The 18009-nt window shown below is 30.7% G+C and overlaps 4 protein-coding genes and 2 pseudogenes across 6 annotated transcripts, besides 4 other annotated features; 4 read left to right on the forward strand and 2 right to left on the reverse strand.

The window, feature by feature from the left end:
- Window positions 1-4969: part of a mobile genetic element that runs on past the window's edge.
- Window positions 1-11477: part of a mobile genetic element that runs on past the window's edge.
- TVAGG3_0257960 lies at window positions 1121-1935 on the reverse strand (annotated as a pseudogene). Its single transcript has one exon. A coding segment is annotated over exon 1 (815 nt).
- Window positions 4260-4969: a terminal%2Cinverted (terminal inverted repeat of Maverick-1B transposon ID:TVAGG3_0257820).
- Window positions 5117-7320, forward strand: TVAGG3_0257970 (annotated as a pseudogene). The gene has a single exon. A coding segment is annotated over exon 1 (2204 nt).
- Window positions 7787-8452, forward strand: TVAGG3_0257980 (uncharacterized protein; the record flags this gene model as incomplete). Its single annotated transcript, XM_051228300.1, has 1 exon — window positions 7787-8452. The coding sequence occupies one exon, from the start codon at window positions 7787-7789 to the stop codon at window positions 8450-8452; it is 666 nt and encodes a 221-aa protein (XP_051098030.1).
- On the forward strand, window positions 9168-9638 carry TVAGG3_0257990 (Prim-pol domain family; the record flags this gene model as incomplete). The annotated part of the gene is made up of 1 exon (XM_051228301.1): window positions 9168-9638. A coding segment is annotated over one exon (471 nt), but the record flags the coding sequence as incomplete, so codon positions are not given.
- Window positions 10557-11477, forward strand: TVAGG3_0258000 (uncharacterized protein; the record flags this gene model as incomplete). The annotated part of the gene is made up of 1 exon (XM_051228302.1): window positions 10557-11477. One exon carries the CDS (start codon window positions 10557-10559, stop codon window positions 11475-11477), a length of 921 nt encoding a protein of 306 aa, XP_051098032.1.
- Window positions 11478-12210: 733 nt separating this feature from the next.
- Window positions 12211-12638: a mobile genetic element.
- A 3572-nt stretch (window positions 12639-16210) lies between these two features.
- Window positions 16211-17530, reverse strand: TVAGG3_0258020 (armadillo (ARM) repeat-containing protein family; the record flags this gene model as incomplete). Its single annotated transcript, XM_001309904.1, has 1 exon — window positions 16211-17530. One exon carries the CDS (start codon window positions 17528-17530, stop codon window positions 16211-16213), a length of 1320 nt encoding a protein of 439 aa, XP_001309905.1.
- Between the last annotated feature and the right edge of the window lie 479 nt (window positions 17531-18009).

Consider the following 18009-nt stretch of genomic DNA (forward strand, 5'->3'; position numbering starts at 1 on the left):
CTCCTCGCTTTGCTTCGTCAATGGTTTCAGCAAGTTTGCCATTACTACTTTCGACTAATTTATGTCGAGGGTAAAATGCTATGGAGTCGTCAGCAGCTTTTATAAGATATCCATTACCTTGCGTAGAGTCTACGATATAATAATTTCGACTTAACCTTAAACGTTTCTTTGTCAATGGTTTGTCGTCAAGAACTACACGAACTTTTGTACCAGGAATGAGGTAAATTGTTTGAATTTCTGATATTTTGTGTTTGGCTTCGTTTCTTTTGTATATACTTTTCTTCTTGTTGTTGTGTCATTGAATTTGGTGTATGTCCTGTTGTAGAATGTGTTGAGGAATTATATACTTCGAGAAAATGTTTCATTGTTTCTTCGGTAAAGTCTCGCTCTTGATTTAAATCTCTGAGAGTCTTATGAAGCGGTTATGATACCGAGTATGTTATGGTTATGGTCTTCAGTAGTGTAGTGAGTTATGTTATGCTTAATGAGAAATTCTGTGATTTCGTTGCTGAGGTATGCACCGTCTTGGTCTGATGTTAAAATACTTGGGCTATGTTCTGCTACAAACTTTTGTAAAACTCTTAACACTTCATGAGTTCCTTTATTTTCATTATATGCATATGCTTTACGAGTGTTAACATTTATGAAGATGAGGAATGGTTTATGTCCTCCTTTTCTGCTTTGAATGAGAGTGTCAAATTGGTATGCGTCAGGAGTGTTGGAGTAAATTGGTAAAAAGTAGTCGTAAGGATTTATTTTTGTTTGATGTACAACATTTTTGTCAAAGAACCTTTTCACTTCAGCTCTGTTAGTAAATCCCCAACTCTTTGCAGCTTCATTGAACTTCTTAAATGACCTCCATGGATGTTGTTCGAATACTTCTTTCAAGCTCATTTATGTAAAGTTAAAGATTTTAACCAACTCGTATCCAAGCGTGCATTGTTATATAAGGAGGCATATAATCTTTTCCATTACCTGCTGGGTCTGTAATACCAGCTACAACATGTGTATGATTTCCTGCAGTTCCACAGAAAATACCTGTGCTAACATCTTTGGGGTCAGTTGTGATATCATATCTGCATTCCCTGTCTATCCGAACCCGCTGCAAGATTTGTATAACCTCTTTTTGTTATTGAATGTGAATGGTTTCCTTCCACAGATGTTCTTCCACTGAACCTATGCATATGTGAAGGAAGGTTTTCAATACCTATTTTCTTTGAACCTCCCATCTTCATTGACTGCGTATTAGTGTAGAATGGAAAACTGTCAACTATTTCATACCATCTACCACCAAATAAAGTGTTTGGATTTATTGGATTCATAGACGTATAAACAGCTCCTATAGGATATATTAAATCATATATGCTCATAACTCTATAAACATATTCTAAAGAACTTATGTCATTAAATACCATTTGGAATGTATCTCCCGGATGAAATGTTGCATTTGTTCCACTTTTATAATGTAATGTTAGTTCAATAGAATTATCCAAGAAAAATTCAAAAGTATCTGGTTGAAGACCTCTAACAAATTCAAATGGAGTTGCTGGTTCACCATTTATAATTTCTGTTGTAAATGTCATTGTATCTGGTTTCGAAAATTTCTTTGTTAGTTCTGCATCCACATAAGTTTTATCTGCTTTCTTCTAACATTGCTGGTAGTTCATATGCTTCAAAGTTTCTGGCATGATCTTCGGTATTCCTGCAACTCTTATCTAAATTGTTAAGAGTATCTTTTACGCTTGTGCTTGGATTCTCTAATGGTGCACTTGAACCAAGGTCAAAGTTCAATATTATGTCGTCTGCTCTAACAGTAGTGAAGGATTTATGTGTATGGTTCTTGTCTGCTTTCTTGTCATATAAATCTTGAGCAGTGAATTTAATATTATGTTCATCCTTCATGACATAAACATCTTTACATCTAATGTTTCTCATCGTCGTTATGTCGTCATCCGATGTTAAACCTTGTGGAAAGTTAGGAGGTTTACAATATAATGCATGCCCTCCGCACCAGTTTCTTCAACCGTTCCTTCAATACTTTCTATAGCAACAGTTGTGAAGGATTTATGTGTATGGTTCTTGTCTGCTTTCTTATCTAACATTGCTGGTAGTTCATGTGCTTCAAAGTTTCTGGCATGACTTTCAATGTTCCTGCAACTGTTATCTAAACTGTTAAGAGTATCTTTTACGCTTGTACTTGGATTTTCTAATGGTGCACTTGAACCAAGGTCAAAGTTCAATATTATGTCGTCTGCTCTAACAGTAGTGAAGGATTTATGTGTATGGTTCTTGTCAGCTTTACTGTCTAAAGAAGTTTGAAGTTCATTTATATCGGAGATGTTGTGTTTATGAGATTTCAAAACTTTGTTCGTTGCGTCAAGTTCAACTTTGTCAGCTTTACTTTTAATAGCATCTTCAAACGTTATTTTTGCCTTAACTCTTAACATAAATCTTGGTTCAACTAATACACCATTAACAGAGAAAGTAGAGGCATAAATTTCATCGTTATAACTAAATGCTTCTGGTGCTTTACCTGTGTCATACTGTACAGTACAGCTTATGTCATAACCTTTAGCACGAATGTATTTATATCTTCTTTCATTAACATTTTTTGTCTTCGCTTCATCACTTCGTGTTAAATATCCATGGTAGTCCGTTATAATCTGTTCGTCTGAAGTTATATAATGAACGTGGTTTTTATCTGCTTTTTCGGCTAATTTCTCATTAACATCATTCACTTCTAATTCAACTCTTCCGCCAGAACTCTTATTATCATTAATCTTTTTCATTAATTCGGTAATTACGTCATAAAGACTATATTCTGTTTTCGGTTTTGTAAATAATGAGTCAAAATTTCTTTTCATCATTACATCGCTGACATTAATGATATCACCAATTCCTTTTTCATTTATTCTCTTCATTAATTCTGCAATAATGACGAATATATAATCTGTTAATTTATTCTCTTCATCGAGGGTTATAGAATGTTTTGAAATTGAATCATTAACTCCTCTAAATAAATCAATAACTTCAGGATACACGTTTTTAATGTCTTGAATAACCCGACCAGTATCCTCGCCACTATGTGGCTCTGAGCCCGTTGGGCTCTGTTGTTCATGTTCTTCGTTCCCGTCGTTACGTGGTTTTATATCTCTAACCATCATCAACGCAGCCATAACCGGAGGGTTTGTTGCTACCTGTTCGAAAATCCGTCCGTTATGTATGGTATATCTAAATAATTTCTTTGTGTTTGTTAAAACATTTGAAACAAGTCTTTTAAAACCATCTACAAAATTTCCTGTTTCACCTAATGTTCTTGCAGCATTTACAAGCTCACCCATTCCCGCTTTTGACCCCAAAAACGTCCATATTGCATTTATTTCACTCTGTATAGTTGTCCATTCAGCGAAACTAACACCCGCATTCGCTAAGCTGAAAATGAAATTCAGTGGATCGAACTTAATTCCACCTTCTTTTTCAATTTCAACGAACTCACTAACATGAGATTTTAAATATTCTTTCGTTAAAATTGTTTTCCCCGATGTTATGTCATTAACGAAACTATCACCGTCAAAAGTTAACGAATTCAATTTCGTCGTTGATGCTTTTATTTCATACACCGCTTTATCGATAGTTTTTGGCTCACCTTCTTTAGAAGCATATGAAACATTAATGAATGAATTATATGTATTCGTGAATGAGTTAAAATCAATGATTTTCATTAATGACGCCTTTAATGATTCATTAACTGTTGAATCCCTTAAAACAATTAATGAACTGTCATGGGCTTCGCCCTGGTCGCTTCGGTCTGAAAGACCTTCAGGACTCAAAGAGTCCGTTTGCGACTTTATGAAAGGTACACTGCAAACCGTCGAGTTTGGATCAAATGCTGTAGTTGGTGCAGGAATATTAATGATATAAGTCATTAAATCATTAAGTGACGTAAATAATGTTGTCGTTTTTGATTTAATTTCTTTAGCATCTGTTATATATGGTAATTTTATTTCTGTAGTTTCTGAATTAAAGATATTCGCTAAAATGTTTTGTAAACTGTTTTGAACAGCTGTGTAAACCGTTGAATCCGGAACTCTTACGATTTCACCAGTAGTTCTTCCGTATGGTCCCTATGGAATGTATGGAAATCCTTACGAAAGACCATTTGACCCATTGACTGGTGGAAGTAACTGGTATCATTACGGTCGAAGAAGAAAGACAGTCAAGTTGGAGACAGATGTGAAGAAAGCAACTAAAAAGAAACCAAGGAAGAGAGTTATAAAGCAATGAATTCAAGTGGGTGAAAAAACAGGTGAGAAAACAGGTGACATCTCACCACTTCACCTAAATTTAAATGGATGTTTTCATACGTGTGAGGGTGGTGATATCATTAATTTTTAAGTTTATTTTTATATAAATGACGAAAACTATTGAGATAACAAACTACAACGGTCATGAGTTCAAGAATTTGTTCTTCGTTCCTCGTGAAAATACATTCTATCAGATACGAGGGAGAAAGGGTAAAGTTAGTTTGAGCGTTTACGACAACAAACATAATGGGAGATATATAAAAGCAATAGATACAAATGGTAAACGTGTTTCATTAGCTTTGTCAAAACTTACAGGTATAAACTATGACAGTGATTTTGACCTATATGAAGAAGAAAGTGAGTCAGAAGATTATGAGCTGTTATGTGAAGCACAGCAATGGGAAGCGCTGCAATACTTTTGTAAATGAGAACATTAGTGGGAACGTTAGTGAGAACGTTTATTTTTTCATTAGTGAAGTCGTTAGCGAAAATGTTGGTGAGCTCGTTAGTGAAGTGGTTGGCGGCTTTGTAAATATTTAAGGTTAAGTTAGTGTTGTCGTTTTGTGTTGTAAAATATACGTTACTGGTTTCGTAAAGTGTCAAATTCACAAGTATTGCGTACGGAGAAACGCAGTGCCTCAGTACCCAAGATAACCATACTAACTTACGCCATATATGCATATAATTCAAAGACGGCAGAACAAACGCAAAGGTTGAAATATGGAGATTTGGAGATAGTATTGAAAAATGACCATTTCGAATTCGTTTGCAAGGGCGGTGCAGTGATATCAAATATAAAAGAAATTTTATTTATGAATTCAAAAATTAAAGGTATAACGGATGATATAACATCAATTCCACCAGAAGAACAAAGATATTACGCATTAAATGCATTTCCTAAAGTTTTGAAGATTGGAAGATTTAATTTAAATGAGGAATTCATAAAAGGTTTCCTAAATGACATAATGAAGAAAGCAGATAAGGAATATGTGGATAGTGAGTTAGAGAAGAAAGCGGATAAGGAATATGTGGATAGTGAGTTAGAGAAGAAAGCGGATAAGGAATATGTGGTTAGTGAATTAATGAAGAAGGCAGATAAGGAATATGTTAATGAAAAAGATAATGAAATTAAAGAAAGGGTTGAATGGTATCATGAATGGACATCAAAGATTTTAAAAACTAAAGCTGATACAGGATGGGTTTCAGGATGTTTAGACCTTAAAGCAGATAAGGAATATGTCAACAGTGAATTAATGAAGAAGGCAGATAAGGAATATGTCAACAGTGAGTTAGAGGAGAAGGTAGATAAGGGACTTATGGCTAGTGAATTAATGAAGAAGGCAGATAAGGAATATGTTAATGAAAAAGATAATGAAATTAAAGAAAGGGTTGAATGGTATCATGAATGGACATCAAAGATTTTAAAAACTAAAGCTGATACAGGATGGGTTTCAGGATGTTTAGACCTTAAAGCAGATAAAACTTATGTTAACAATGAGTTAGAGAAGAAGGCAGATAAGGAATATGTCAACAGTGAGTTAGGGAAGAAGGCAGATAAGGAATATGTTAATGAAGAAATAAAACAATCAGAGGTCTATTTTACTCCGCCATTTTTAAATTTTATGAAATCATCAGATAAAACCTTTGATATAGATTCTTTTGAATGGATATGTTTCGATGGAGTGACCATGTATTTATTTTATACAGCCGGAGTGCTTTATTATTTTAAAACAAATGATTTTAAAAACTATGAATCATTTACTCCATCTGTTTGGAATCCTGATACACGAAAGCCAATCATTAATCCAAGAATTTTATATGTTGAATATAATAACGGTAAATTTATGGGAATGATAACGGTTGAAGATGATTTTTGCCCTTGTTATTCATTCGATTGTATCCAATGGTTCAAATGTAATTTAAATCAAGATGCTAAATTTAAATATCCAAATAATCCTATTAGATGTGTTAATAATAAATGGGTACTAATTTATGAAGTCAATCAAATTTTCATTAGTGAGGATGGATAAATTATTATATGTTTAGTATGATGTCATCAGATTTGAAAATTGATTATACAAGTAAGTGGTATTACATTAACAACATGTATTTTATCCTACAAAATGATAAAATTTATAGATCATCTTCAATACCACAAGGTCAATTTGAACAAATTTTTCAAGCTGATGGAGACATTGAAGCTTTATGTTATGGATCAAATGTTTATGTTCTCGTTTCAGGTGAAATGGTCTATTCATATCCTGTAAGTTATAACAGACATATTTATTTATCACAGGATTTATCAAATTGGGAATTGGTTTATTCATTCACTCCAAAATTTACTCGAAATTATAGATTTACAAATTTATTTTATATTGATGGGTATTTCATTGCTTTAGGATGTGGTGATTTAGTAAATATCAGTAGTGATGGAAGAAACTGGTCTGAAATCACAAAATTTCAAGATGTTAGAAAAGCAATTTTCAAAAATAATACGTTAATATTGATAACAAGACCAGTTTTAAATACTCACGCAAATTCAATATTATATAATAAATTCAATATTCATAATGGATTAAATACAATTCTTGAGATGATTTACCCCATTGGTTCTATTTATACGTCAATGAACTCAACAAATCCAGCAAGTGTTTTAGGTTTTGGTGCATGGGAACAGATTGTAGACAGGTTTTTGTATTGTGCAAACTCTTCAAAGCAAACAGGAGGTTCGAAGAAAATTACTGAAGCAAACCTTCCACCGCACACTCATACGGGAACTACAAACTTTTCTGGTGACCATAGTCACTCATTAAGAGACCATCCATTATACAACTCAGAATATTATGCTGGCAATGACGTTTTATCTCCAGATTATAACCATTCAGCAAAAAAGACTTTTCGACCAACTGAACCAGGAGGAAATCATTCACATACTTTCACAACAAATCCAACAGGCTCGGGTGAAGATTATATGCCACCATTTATGACTGTATTCGCATGGTACCGCGTTTATTGAATGAACTAAATATATTTTATGTCTGTAATTAATTAGGTAATGAAGTAATGGATGAACTGCAGAAATATATTTTATCGTTAATGTTTACGTTAATGGTTACGTTAATGTTTATGTTAATGTTTATGTTAATGTTAATGTTTTCAGGTTATTCAATAATTATTTATTTTTGAATAACTGAAGGGGTCACCGGGTCACCAGGTGGTCACCAGGTAATTTAACTTCTCTGAAAAAATGTGACAACATGACATTTTGACAACAACACAGGAGGAAGGCACTTATTATTTATTTTTGAATAACTGAAGGGGTCACCAGGTCACCAGGTGGTCACCAGGTAATTTAACTTCTCTGAAAAAATGTGACAACATGACATTTTGACAACAGTCCTGGAAATATGATGCAGTCCAAAAATAAAGTTAGTTTTAAAATTATTTTTATTTATTTTTTTATTTTGTATGTAAGAACAGAAATGTCAGTCGAAGCAAAAACATTCACAAACAAATCTAATGGCGAAACATTCACAAAAGGCACTTATAATAGTATTGAAGTCTTACGTAGAGACAAGGATGGTTACATTAATGCAACAAAGATGACAAGAGAAGCAGGAAAGTTAAACCATTTAAACAGATTTCTCAATAGTGCTAAAATGCAGGAAATTCTTGAGTTTTGGTTGAAAGAATACGGTGGAGCCAAAAGTGGCTCAACCTCAAAACAAGCATTTTATGAGCTTGCTAAGGGCGTTATAAATGAATTCAAAGGTATTTACATACATCCTGACCTCGTTCATTTTGTTGCTGAATGGTGCTCTGTAAAGTATGCATTTTATGTCAAAGATATTATGGATTCCATAGACAAGAAAGTTCATGAGAAATTAGATGAAGAAGAACTCGAAGATACAGTAGAGAATGCTAAACATTTGTTTGAAGAAGAAGTTGGAAAAATGTGCGAAAAACAATTAGAACATGAACGTGAGATATGTTATGGTTATAGAGATTCTCCATACGAACTAGACCAATGGGAACAAGAAGATTTAAAGAGAGAATTTAGAGAATATGAACTCGCTAAGATAGCATTTGAAGCTGCAGAAAAGAAGTTAAAAGTTTGGGGTCATTCTGTACAAAAATATTGCGAGTAAATGAACCATTTATTTTTATCATAAACGACCAGAAATATATGTTTACGTTAATGGTATAGAGTTCAATGAACGCTCGTCGACATAAGATTTTATAAATTGCACATTTGACGTAAATTCCTTTCCCCAGTTATTCAATAATTAATTATTTTTGAAGAACTGAAGGGGTCACCAGGTCACCAGGTCACCAGGTCATTTAACTTCTCTGAAAAAATGTGACAACATGACATTTTGACAACAGTCCTGGAAATATATGTTTACGTTAATGTTTACGTTAATGGTTTCAGGTTATTCAATAATTATTTATTTTTGAAGAACTGAAGGGGTCACCGGGTCACCAGGTGGTCACCAGGTCATTTAACTTCTCTGAAAAAATGTGACAACATGACATTTTGACAACAACACAGGAGGAAGGCACTTATTATTTATTTTTGAATAACTGAAGGGGTCACCGGGTCACCAGGTGGTCACCAGGTAATTTAACTTCTATGAAAAAATGTGACAACATGACATTTTGACAACATCACAGGAGGAAGGTAGTTATGACTTATTTTTGAAGAACTGAAGGGGTCACCGGGTCACCAGGTGGTCACCAGGTCATTTAACTTCTCTGAAAAAATGTGACAACATGACATTTTGACAACATTTACGAAAATTTGATGCAACCCAAAAATAAAGTTAGTTTTAAAATTATTTTTATTTTTTTATTCCTATATAAATGACAGCAACAAACAGCAGCAACTATATCATTTCTGATGAAAAAGTTATTGATTCATTAGTTGAGGAATTAGTTGTGGCAGAAACTAAAACCCTCAACGAAAGAATTGGTGAAAACAAGATTGATTTACATAACTACCTCAAACATGATGGAGGAAGAGGAAGGAAAACTGGTACAGCTTTATTAGTAAATAAAATTTCAAATTTAACGATTATAGATGTTGATATCAATAAATCATACAATGATGAACTTAAAGAAACAGTTAGAAAAGATATTTTATCAAAACTTTCGGATAAAGATGTTATCGTTAAAACTGCATCAGGAGGTCTTCACATTTATTGCAACACTAATTTCTTCTATTCAACCTCGAACAGAATGATTAAATGTTATTCCTGCAATGATTACGATATTGACATAATGACTTCTATTGATGATTCAAAGCGTTCATTAGTGGTTATGGCTGATTCAAGAGTTCGAAAGAATGCAACAGAACCAATCAATACATACTCATTCATTCGTGGAAGTTATGATTCAACATTAACTAGAACAGTGAATGATATATTAAATGATTTGAATATTAAGGTAAGAGTTGAACAGAAGAACGAAGAAATAAAGAGTATAATGAATGAAAACAAAGATGTAAACATTGACGATAAACTTGCCCAGAGCATAGTTGATGGCATCTATGATTTTGAAGTACATAATGACGGTGGAAACATGAATTTAGAAAAAGAAGTTACATTATTCACACTGTTTCAAGCAATTAATTCGTTACCTAATCATTTAATTAATGAAGCATACGATAACGTTTATAACTTCTGCAATTTAACTGAAAATGCAAAAAGTAATTTTGAAAAAGCACGTAGTAGATATGCACATTTAATGACTTCTCCATTTGTTTTAGTGAAGATTCTAAAACTTTATCAAAAGGAATATTATGATGAATACGTTTTACCTTTATTACGTAAGCCAAAAATAACATTTGATATCAAACTTGATGACTCGTTTTTGATAACAGATATTAGACGCAAGGCTGAAAATCATCAGTATAAAAACAGTTCTGAAGTAATTGAGGATTTATCACGTGTAATTCGTTTTGTAGATTGTGGAAACAAATATTTCATTCAAAAGGACTATAATATCCACGACAAAATGAATCAAATATCATTCGTTCTTCAATCAAACATGAAAGAGTCACTCAAAATGATTAAATTATTTAAAGAAGAAGGTAAAACAATAACAGCATGGGATGTACTACTAAATCAATTATCCTCATTAACCGTTAAGGGTGTTTGCTTTAAATCTGATTCCCCAGATGTTTTCTCAACGTTTCAGGGTTATAAATACAACATTCTTGAAAAGCCTGATTACTCAAAAATTGAGATGTTTATGGATTTCATTAAAGAAGCCATTTGTGATAATAACGATGAAGTGTATAAATACCTTCTCGGCTGGATTGCATCAATGATTCAACATCCTGGAATCAAGAATGAAACAGCAATTATTTTGAAAGGACTTCAGGGAACGGGTAAAAACAGATTCACAGACATTATTTCTGAACTCCTCGCTGGTTATTCATGTAAAAACATTACTGAAATAAGTGAGCTAACGGGTAATTTCAACTCAGTTGTTGAAAATAAAATGTTTCTTGTACTTAATGAACTCAAGAATGTAGGTGAAGACAGACTCGCAAACTTCAACGCTTTGAAATCAATTATTACGGATAATGAGATTAGAATTAATGAAAAGAATCAACCCAGAAGAACTGCTCAGAATGTTGCAAACTTCATTTTCGTAACTAACAACGTCTACCCTGTCAAAATTGAAGTTGGAGACAGAAGATACGTAGTTTTAAGGGTTAATGGTAAATTCAAGGGTCAATTTGATTACTTCAAGAATTTAATGGATTCATGCACAAAGGAATTTTATGATAACCTTTTAACATATTTTATGCAATATGACCTTTCATCATTTAATGTACGAATCATACCGATGACTGAAGCCAAACAAGATTTAATCGAGTTATCAACAAATCCTTTAGATGAATGGATAAATACACATTATGATGAATTATGTGCAGGTATGACGTGTAAAAATGCTCTATTCTGCAAACCATCAGACATGAAAGACAAGAATTTCCAAATGAGCATTAAGGATAAATGTGAAAGGAAACAAAGAAAAATAGATGGTAAACAAACATGGTATTATGTTTTGAAAGAAGAAATGAAAGGATTATATAAACAAATTGAACCAAACGATAATGAGGAATCATTTACTGACGATGAAATACCTGTGAATGAAGCTTTATAAAGTATGACTGGAATTTATTTTTGCCTTCCTCCTGTGATGTTGTCAAAATGTCATGTTGTCTCATTTTTTCAGAGAAGTTAAATTACCTGGTGACCTGGTAACCTGGTGACCTGGTGACCCCTTCAGTTCTTCAAAAATAATTAATTATCGAATAACCCATGATGTTGTCAAAATGTCATGTTGTCTCATTTTTTCAGAGAAGTTAAATTACCTGGTGACCTGGTGACCTGGTGACCTGGTGACCCTTCAGTTCTTCAAAAATAATTAATTATTGATAACCATGATGTTGTCAAAATGTCATGTTGTCTCATTTTTTCAGAGAAGTTAAATTACCTGGTGACCTGGTAACCTGGTGACCTGGTGACCCCTTCAGTTCTTCAAATAATTAATTATCGAATAACCCATGATGTTGTCAAAATGTCATGTTGTCTCATTTTTTCAGAGAAGTTAAATTACCTCACAGTCTTCCTTTTTAAATAAATGTTTTATGTATTCAGGATTAAGAATTCTATAATATTGCTTCCCTTTAAATCTTTGAATATAAACAGGAACACCATCCTCTAAAATTCGATAATCTATTTTATCTGGTTTTACTTGTTGGGTTATTTATGTAAGAATAAAAAAATAAATTATGTTTAAAATTAATGTTAAAAATAATGATACAAAATCGTTCAATATTGTATGAATTCTTACGTTTACAAAAAATGTCACAAAACCCATCATACCCTACTACTAAAATTCTGCATTATTTCAAAAGTCAATAATTCTCTAGTAACTTTTCTTCAAACCCTAACCATTATATTATATGTATAATGGAGAATAATTGCAAAGAAAGATAGCCGAATTTACTGGGTAGTTCTTGTGATGCGAAATAATTGCAAATTAACACCTAGTTTTAACAGCATCAATCTCTTTTTGCTCTCATTTAAATGCATTCGCACACTTTAATTTTGAAATATAAGAGTTTTGGAAATTATCAAATTTATCTGCTCAAATACTATAGATCTTCATAAGTGTTAATAGAATCATTAGCCTTACATATAGTGTTTAATATAATGATGCACATTATACTGGGATTCATTCCTTATTCATCTAGTTATTATAAGATTTACAACCCCATGAAAATTTAAAATTTTGTCAAAAATAGTGAATGTACCTTTTGGTTAATTTGATCAGATTTTGTATGATTATAAATTATTACTTGAGTTAAATAAAAATTGTCCATTGAAATTTATTTTATCGTTGCTATTGTTTAAATGCGTACAAATTACCTCTCGCATATCAGGTTTGCGATTTACATCATGAAATTATTCTGAAAATTCATTTTTACAAATTTGAATGTTTGAGGATTTTAATCCTCAGAGGCAGAAGCCAATTAGAGCATTACAGAAAGCCGAGCCAACCATAAACTTTATACGTGCTTTTATATTCCTTCCTATAATTGGTTTTTGTTCAATAATTTTAAGTCATAACGTTCCTGAATTAAAGAAAGACAGTATTGATGTGAAATATCATGTTAATTCCTATCGTCCATATGATGGATTGATTAATTTATCAAATTTTAACAAAATTAATGAAAAAATTGAATTTGAAATTAAGGAGAATATAACAATTGAAGAAAATACGATGTTAGATGGATTAACAACACCATTTAGAAACAATGTTGGCACTAGTTTAATACCAATTAATATTTCAAAATTTCAATTACAAAATATCATCAATACATATGTTAATTCGGATGGATATATTTATAATGATAGAATTGGATACTATAAGCAATGTGAATGCTCTGAAAATCTCTGCTTAAATCCTTTAATTTCTTCAAAAGTTAAATATTTCTCAAACTACACAAATGTCATTGCACTAACATCAGATATTGAAGATGAGACATCTTGAATCATGAATTTCCTCCCTTTTTTATTCATGATTCCAAAATCAGTTTTAAAGTCAAGTTCAATTTTAGTTAAACAGTCATATCACTCTGTATCATTCGCATTAGAGTTTCTCAATGTATCTACTGACAAAATAATTACTTTGAAAAATGATGAAATGATATTTGCAAAAAATCTTTACTTCTTTTCACCACCAAATTGTGAAAGTATAAATTTGAATAGTTTGAAGTTTTTGAGAGCCAAAATTTGTAAAATTTTAGATTTAGATAAGAAAAGTCCAATGAAACATTTTATTAACTTGAAAGAACAATTTAATGAGAGTGACACTGATAAGTTTGATATTACTCTTCTTCTAAATGCAAAGTACGGATTTCATTATTGGGAAAAATATTATCCTGAAAGAAATTTTGCGAGACAAGTTAAAAGGTTCAACAAATGTTCAGTCTTTGTAAGCATTTCATGTAACACTCTTTCATGGGTGTTATTTATGCAAAAAAATACAATTGTTCTTGAAATTCAATCTATTTCATCGCTTATTAACTATAAATTACTATCATTAGTCAATAATGTTAATTATTGTGTTGTTTCTTTAGGAAAATCAGTCAATGTTCATGATCCGAGAGAAATATATTTTTATTGGGAAAGAATAGTCAGAGAATCATTTATTCTTTGATATATTAGCAATTTGTAACTTATAATTAAGTTTATTTATGTTTTTTTTTATATGTTTGTATATATATATTAAATGTGTTTGTTCACTATTAATCATATAATAAGTGTTTATTTGAACTTGATGCAAAGTTATATCAATATATATTTGTCAATTCAGTTGAGGAGAAAGCCTTATTTTCTCCATCTGGACGTGTTTTTCTTATTCTCCAAAAATTTCTATTGTTATGCTCATATGAGCGGCGGAATTGATAAATTTATTCAGATAATGAAATGCTTGTTATCTGTGAATGATGTTCAAAAGAGAAAAATATTTTGATCTAGCCTTCTTAATCGATTTGGACAGAATTACAGCAATAGAGATATTTTTTAAAACATCAATGGTAATTTCATCCGTTATCTTAATTTTGTCAGTGTAGTGAACATATATTGACTTTTCTCCAAAGAATTTTTTTGCAATATTCAGATAAACGCGTTTGATTTGTAATATATAAATGACATTTACGAGGAAATCCACTTGGCGAAGTTGTGTTTGCATAAAACAGTCCTGGAATATATATTCTTGCTGGATATATTGTTGAATAAAATGGAGCAATTAAAGAAATATTTTTATTTTCTTTGAAAATGATTTTATTAAGATTAATACAATAACCGAATGATCCAAATATAACTGAGACATTTCCAGGGATTGTTATACTTGTAAGAGATGTGCAATTATAAAAAGCTAAAAGATCTAAATATTCTAATGATTCTGGTAATTGAATTGATTTCAATTTAATGCAACTGGAAAAGGCAGCTGTGCCTATTTTAGTAATATTTCCTTCAAAAGTTATTTCTTCAAGAAATAAGCAACTGGAAAAGCAGCCAGAATTAATTATAGAAATTTTGTTTGGTATTCTCATTGATGAAATATTGCAACCACTAAAGGCAGATTTCCCAATTGAAAATATATCTTCATGTAATTTAATAGATGTAATATTTTTTTTAAATTTATAAAAACAATAATCCATTATATTTACAACATTTCTAGGGATTATGTATTCACCTGAATAATTAAAAACACAAAATAATGTTGAATTATCTGTTCCATAATATACAGAATCTGAAACTATCTTATAATATATATTCAATATATCAATATCAATTCTTTCTATCGGGCATAGTGCTATTGCTGTTGGATCAATCAGATTTACATTTTTTGGGATATAAAGAGAAGTTAATTTTGTCTTGGCAAAACAATTGGAATAAAGTTTTGTTAATTTTGAGCTTGTATTAAATTGAATATCTGATATTCCGCTAGATTCAAACGCACTTATAAATATATTAGTAACAGAGTCTGGTACTTCAATTGATCTTAATTGTGATGTGACTCGAAAACAATTTTCACCAATACCTGTAATTTTTGGAGGAAGTACAATGGATGTCATATTGCTGCATCCTCTAAAAACTGAGTCATTCAAAAATGTTAATTGTGTGCACTTACTAAGATCTGCAGAAAATATTCCGGTATAGCAAAAACTATAAACACAAATCTTTTTAATCCGGCTATTTGCTTCAAATATTATTGAAGTAATATTATTTTTGCAATTCATGAAAGCATTATGTGTTAAATTTTGACTAATTATTTCAATAACGGAAGCTGGGATAATAACATCACCACTATAATCATTTGAGCATCCAATAATTGATTGATGATCGTTTGAATACTCTAGGGTACCTGTAGTATGATAAATTTGTAATAGAAAAAATATAATTATAATGTTATAGATTCTTGTATAATTATAAACCAATTATAGATTCTTGTGTAATGTTCAAATTTGCATTATCATTTTATCATTAGATTTGTATGAGCTTTATGTGTTATTAATACCAATAAGGATTTTGCTTTTGGATATTAGTTAAAATATTCTAAAAGTTATATAAACAACTTTTGAGTATTCTGATCAAAGTATAGAATATTTCAAATACCTTTCAAATTTTGAAAATTCAATTGAATCTTTTCTTTCTTTTATCTTCCGTTCACTAAGAAATAAATTTAAGAGCATAATCACTCAATAGTAACAGTTTCCTTAAAAAATAGTTTCATTTTATGATTACACTTCAGACGCTAAATTATGACTTTGAAATTTATACCATATTGACGTAAATAAATAAATAATAAAAAATCAAAGTTTATTCTTCAATTCTTTCAATAATTTCAAGAATCTTTGTTGAAATTGATGAGATTTCTTCATTTTCAGAATCTTTTAAATCAAAAATGTCATCAACAGCTTCAGAAACATCAAAGTTGTTGTTTGCAAGAAACAAAACAACGAAAAGAGAATCTAAACATGATTCAAAGTTGTTGATATCAATTAAACTAAAAACAGAAGAAACAAAATCATCATTGACAGAACTTATATCAAGTGAATCACATCTAATAAGATTTGCTGCAATTCCAACAATTTCTGACTTAATTTGGAATGATTTCGTGTTTATTTCGATTTTTTCAATCAATTTTTCTTCATTCAACTGTTTTCTCAATGAAAACGAATGCAAACAAACTTCTTTTATCATATTTAGTGCAGAAACAAGCTCTGTTTCATAAATATTCTCATTTTCATCAATTAAACAATGAATTTGTGACAAAAAATCAAAATTTTCTAAAATTGTAACATCAAATGAGTCAAAATCAACTAAACAAAGCAATTTGCACATTGATATGTATATTGCTGGCGATTTTGTTGGATCTAAACTTGTAAAAAATTCAAAAAAATTATTTTGAAAAATAAATTTTGAAAAATTTTGGTTTTTCGATATTATTGATTTGAATCCTTGTATACAGATGTCTTGTATATACCATTCATCACATGAAATGTAATCATTGAAAAGATTCATGCAATTTTCGAGATTTTCTTCTGAAATTTCGTTTTTTGAAATAATTTGAAGAACTGTGTTCAAAATTTTCGAAATTTTGTATTTGTTTTCTTTGTTTGACTCAAAATTTTTTTGTAAAAGTAAATTTATTAAGAAATCTGATGGATTTTCATCGAATAATGAGAAATGTGATGATAATTGTGTCAATATTGAACATATTATATCGAAAATCTTATCATGGTTGCAGCTTTGAATGAAATTTATTAAAAATTCAATTATTTCTTTGATTTCATTGATATCTATTAAAGAAATGGATGCATTTGCTATTATTTCGATACATTGTAAGGCTGTGATATCTCGTTGTAAGATAGATCCAAAATTTGAAAAAATGATTGAAATTATTTCATAAATATCGAATTTGGTGAGTAATTTTGCATAATTTTCGTTAGTTAACTTCTTGTATAGATGATTCCATCCACTTTCATTGTCTTTTTCTTGGATTTTCTTTAGTAATGATTCGATTTCGAGTTTTTCATATGAAGAAGGATCACAAAACTTTAAAATATCAACTTCTTGAGTCTTGTTTTCGTCCTTTAATGCAGGAATTATTGATGAAATCGATTCTTTGTATTCCATCGAATGTAAATTTTTTCATTCATCGCATCAAATTGTAAAATAATCGTTTTTACTTCAAATATTGAACTAAAAATTATTTCATGCTTACAGAGAAATTAAGTGTTTTTAATTAAAAAATACACGTTTATCATGATTTATTTAGTTATTATCTGACTTTAACAAAATTAAGTATGATATTAAAGATAGAGAAGTATTTGTATCTAGCCTTTTTAAAAGATTTAGATATAATTACTGCACTAGAGATGTGATCAATAACACTAATTGTGGTCTCATCTGTTATCTTAGTTTTGTCAGTATAGTGAACATATACAGATTTTTCACCGAAGAAAGTTTTGCATGATTCAGATAAACGTGTTTGATTTGTAATATAAATATGGCCTTTTGGAGGCAAACAGCTTGCATAGGTTGTATTTACATAAAACATCCCTGGAATGTAAACATTATACGAAGGTGCAACTAAGTTAAATAGAAAACTTCCC

Source organism: Trichomonas vaginalis, chromosome V (assembly GCF_026262505.1).
Source record: "Trichomonas vaginalis G3 chromosome V, whole genome shotgun sequence".
Lineage (NCBI taxonomy): Eukaryota > Parabasalia > Trichomonadida > Trichomonadidae > Trichomonas > Trichomonas vaginalis.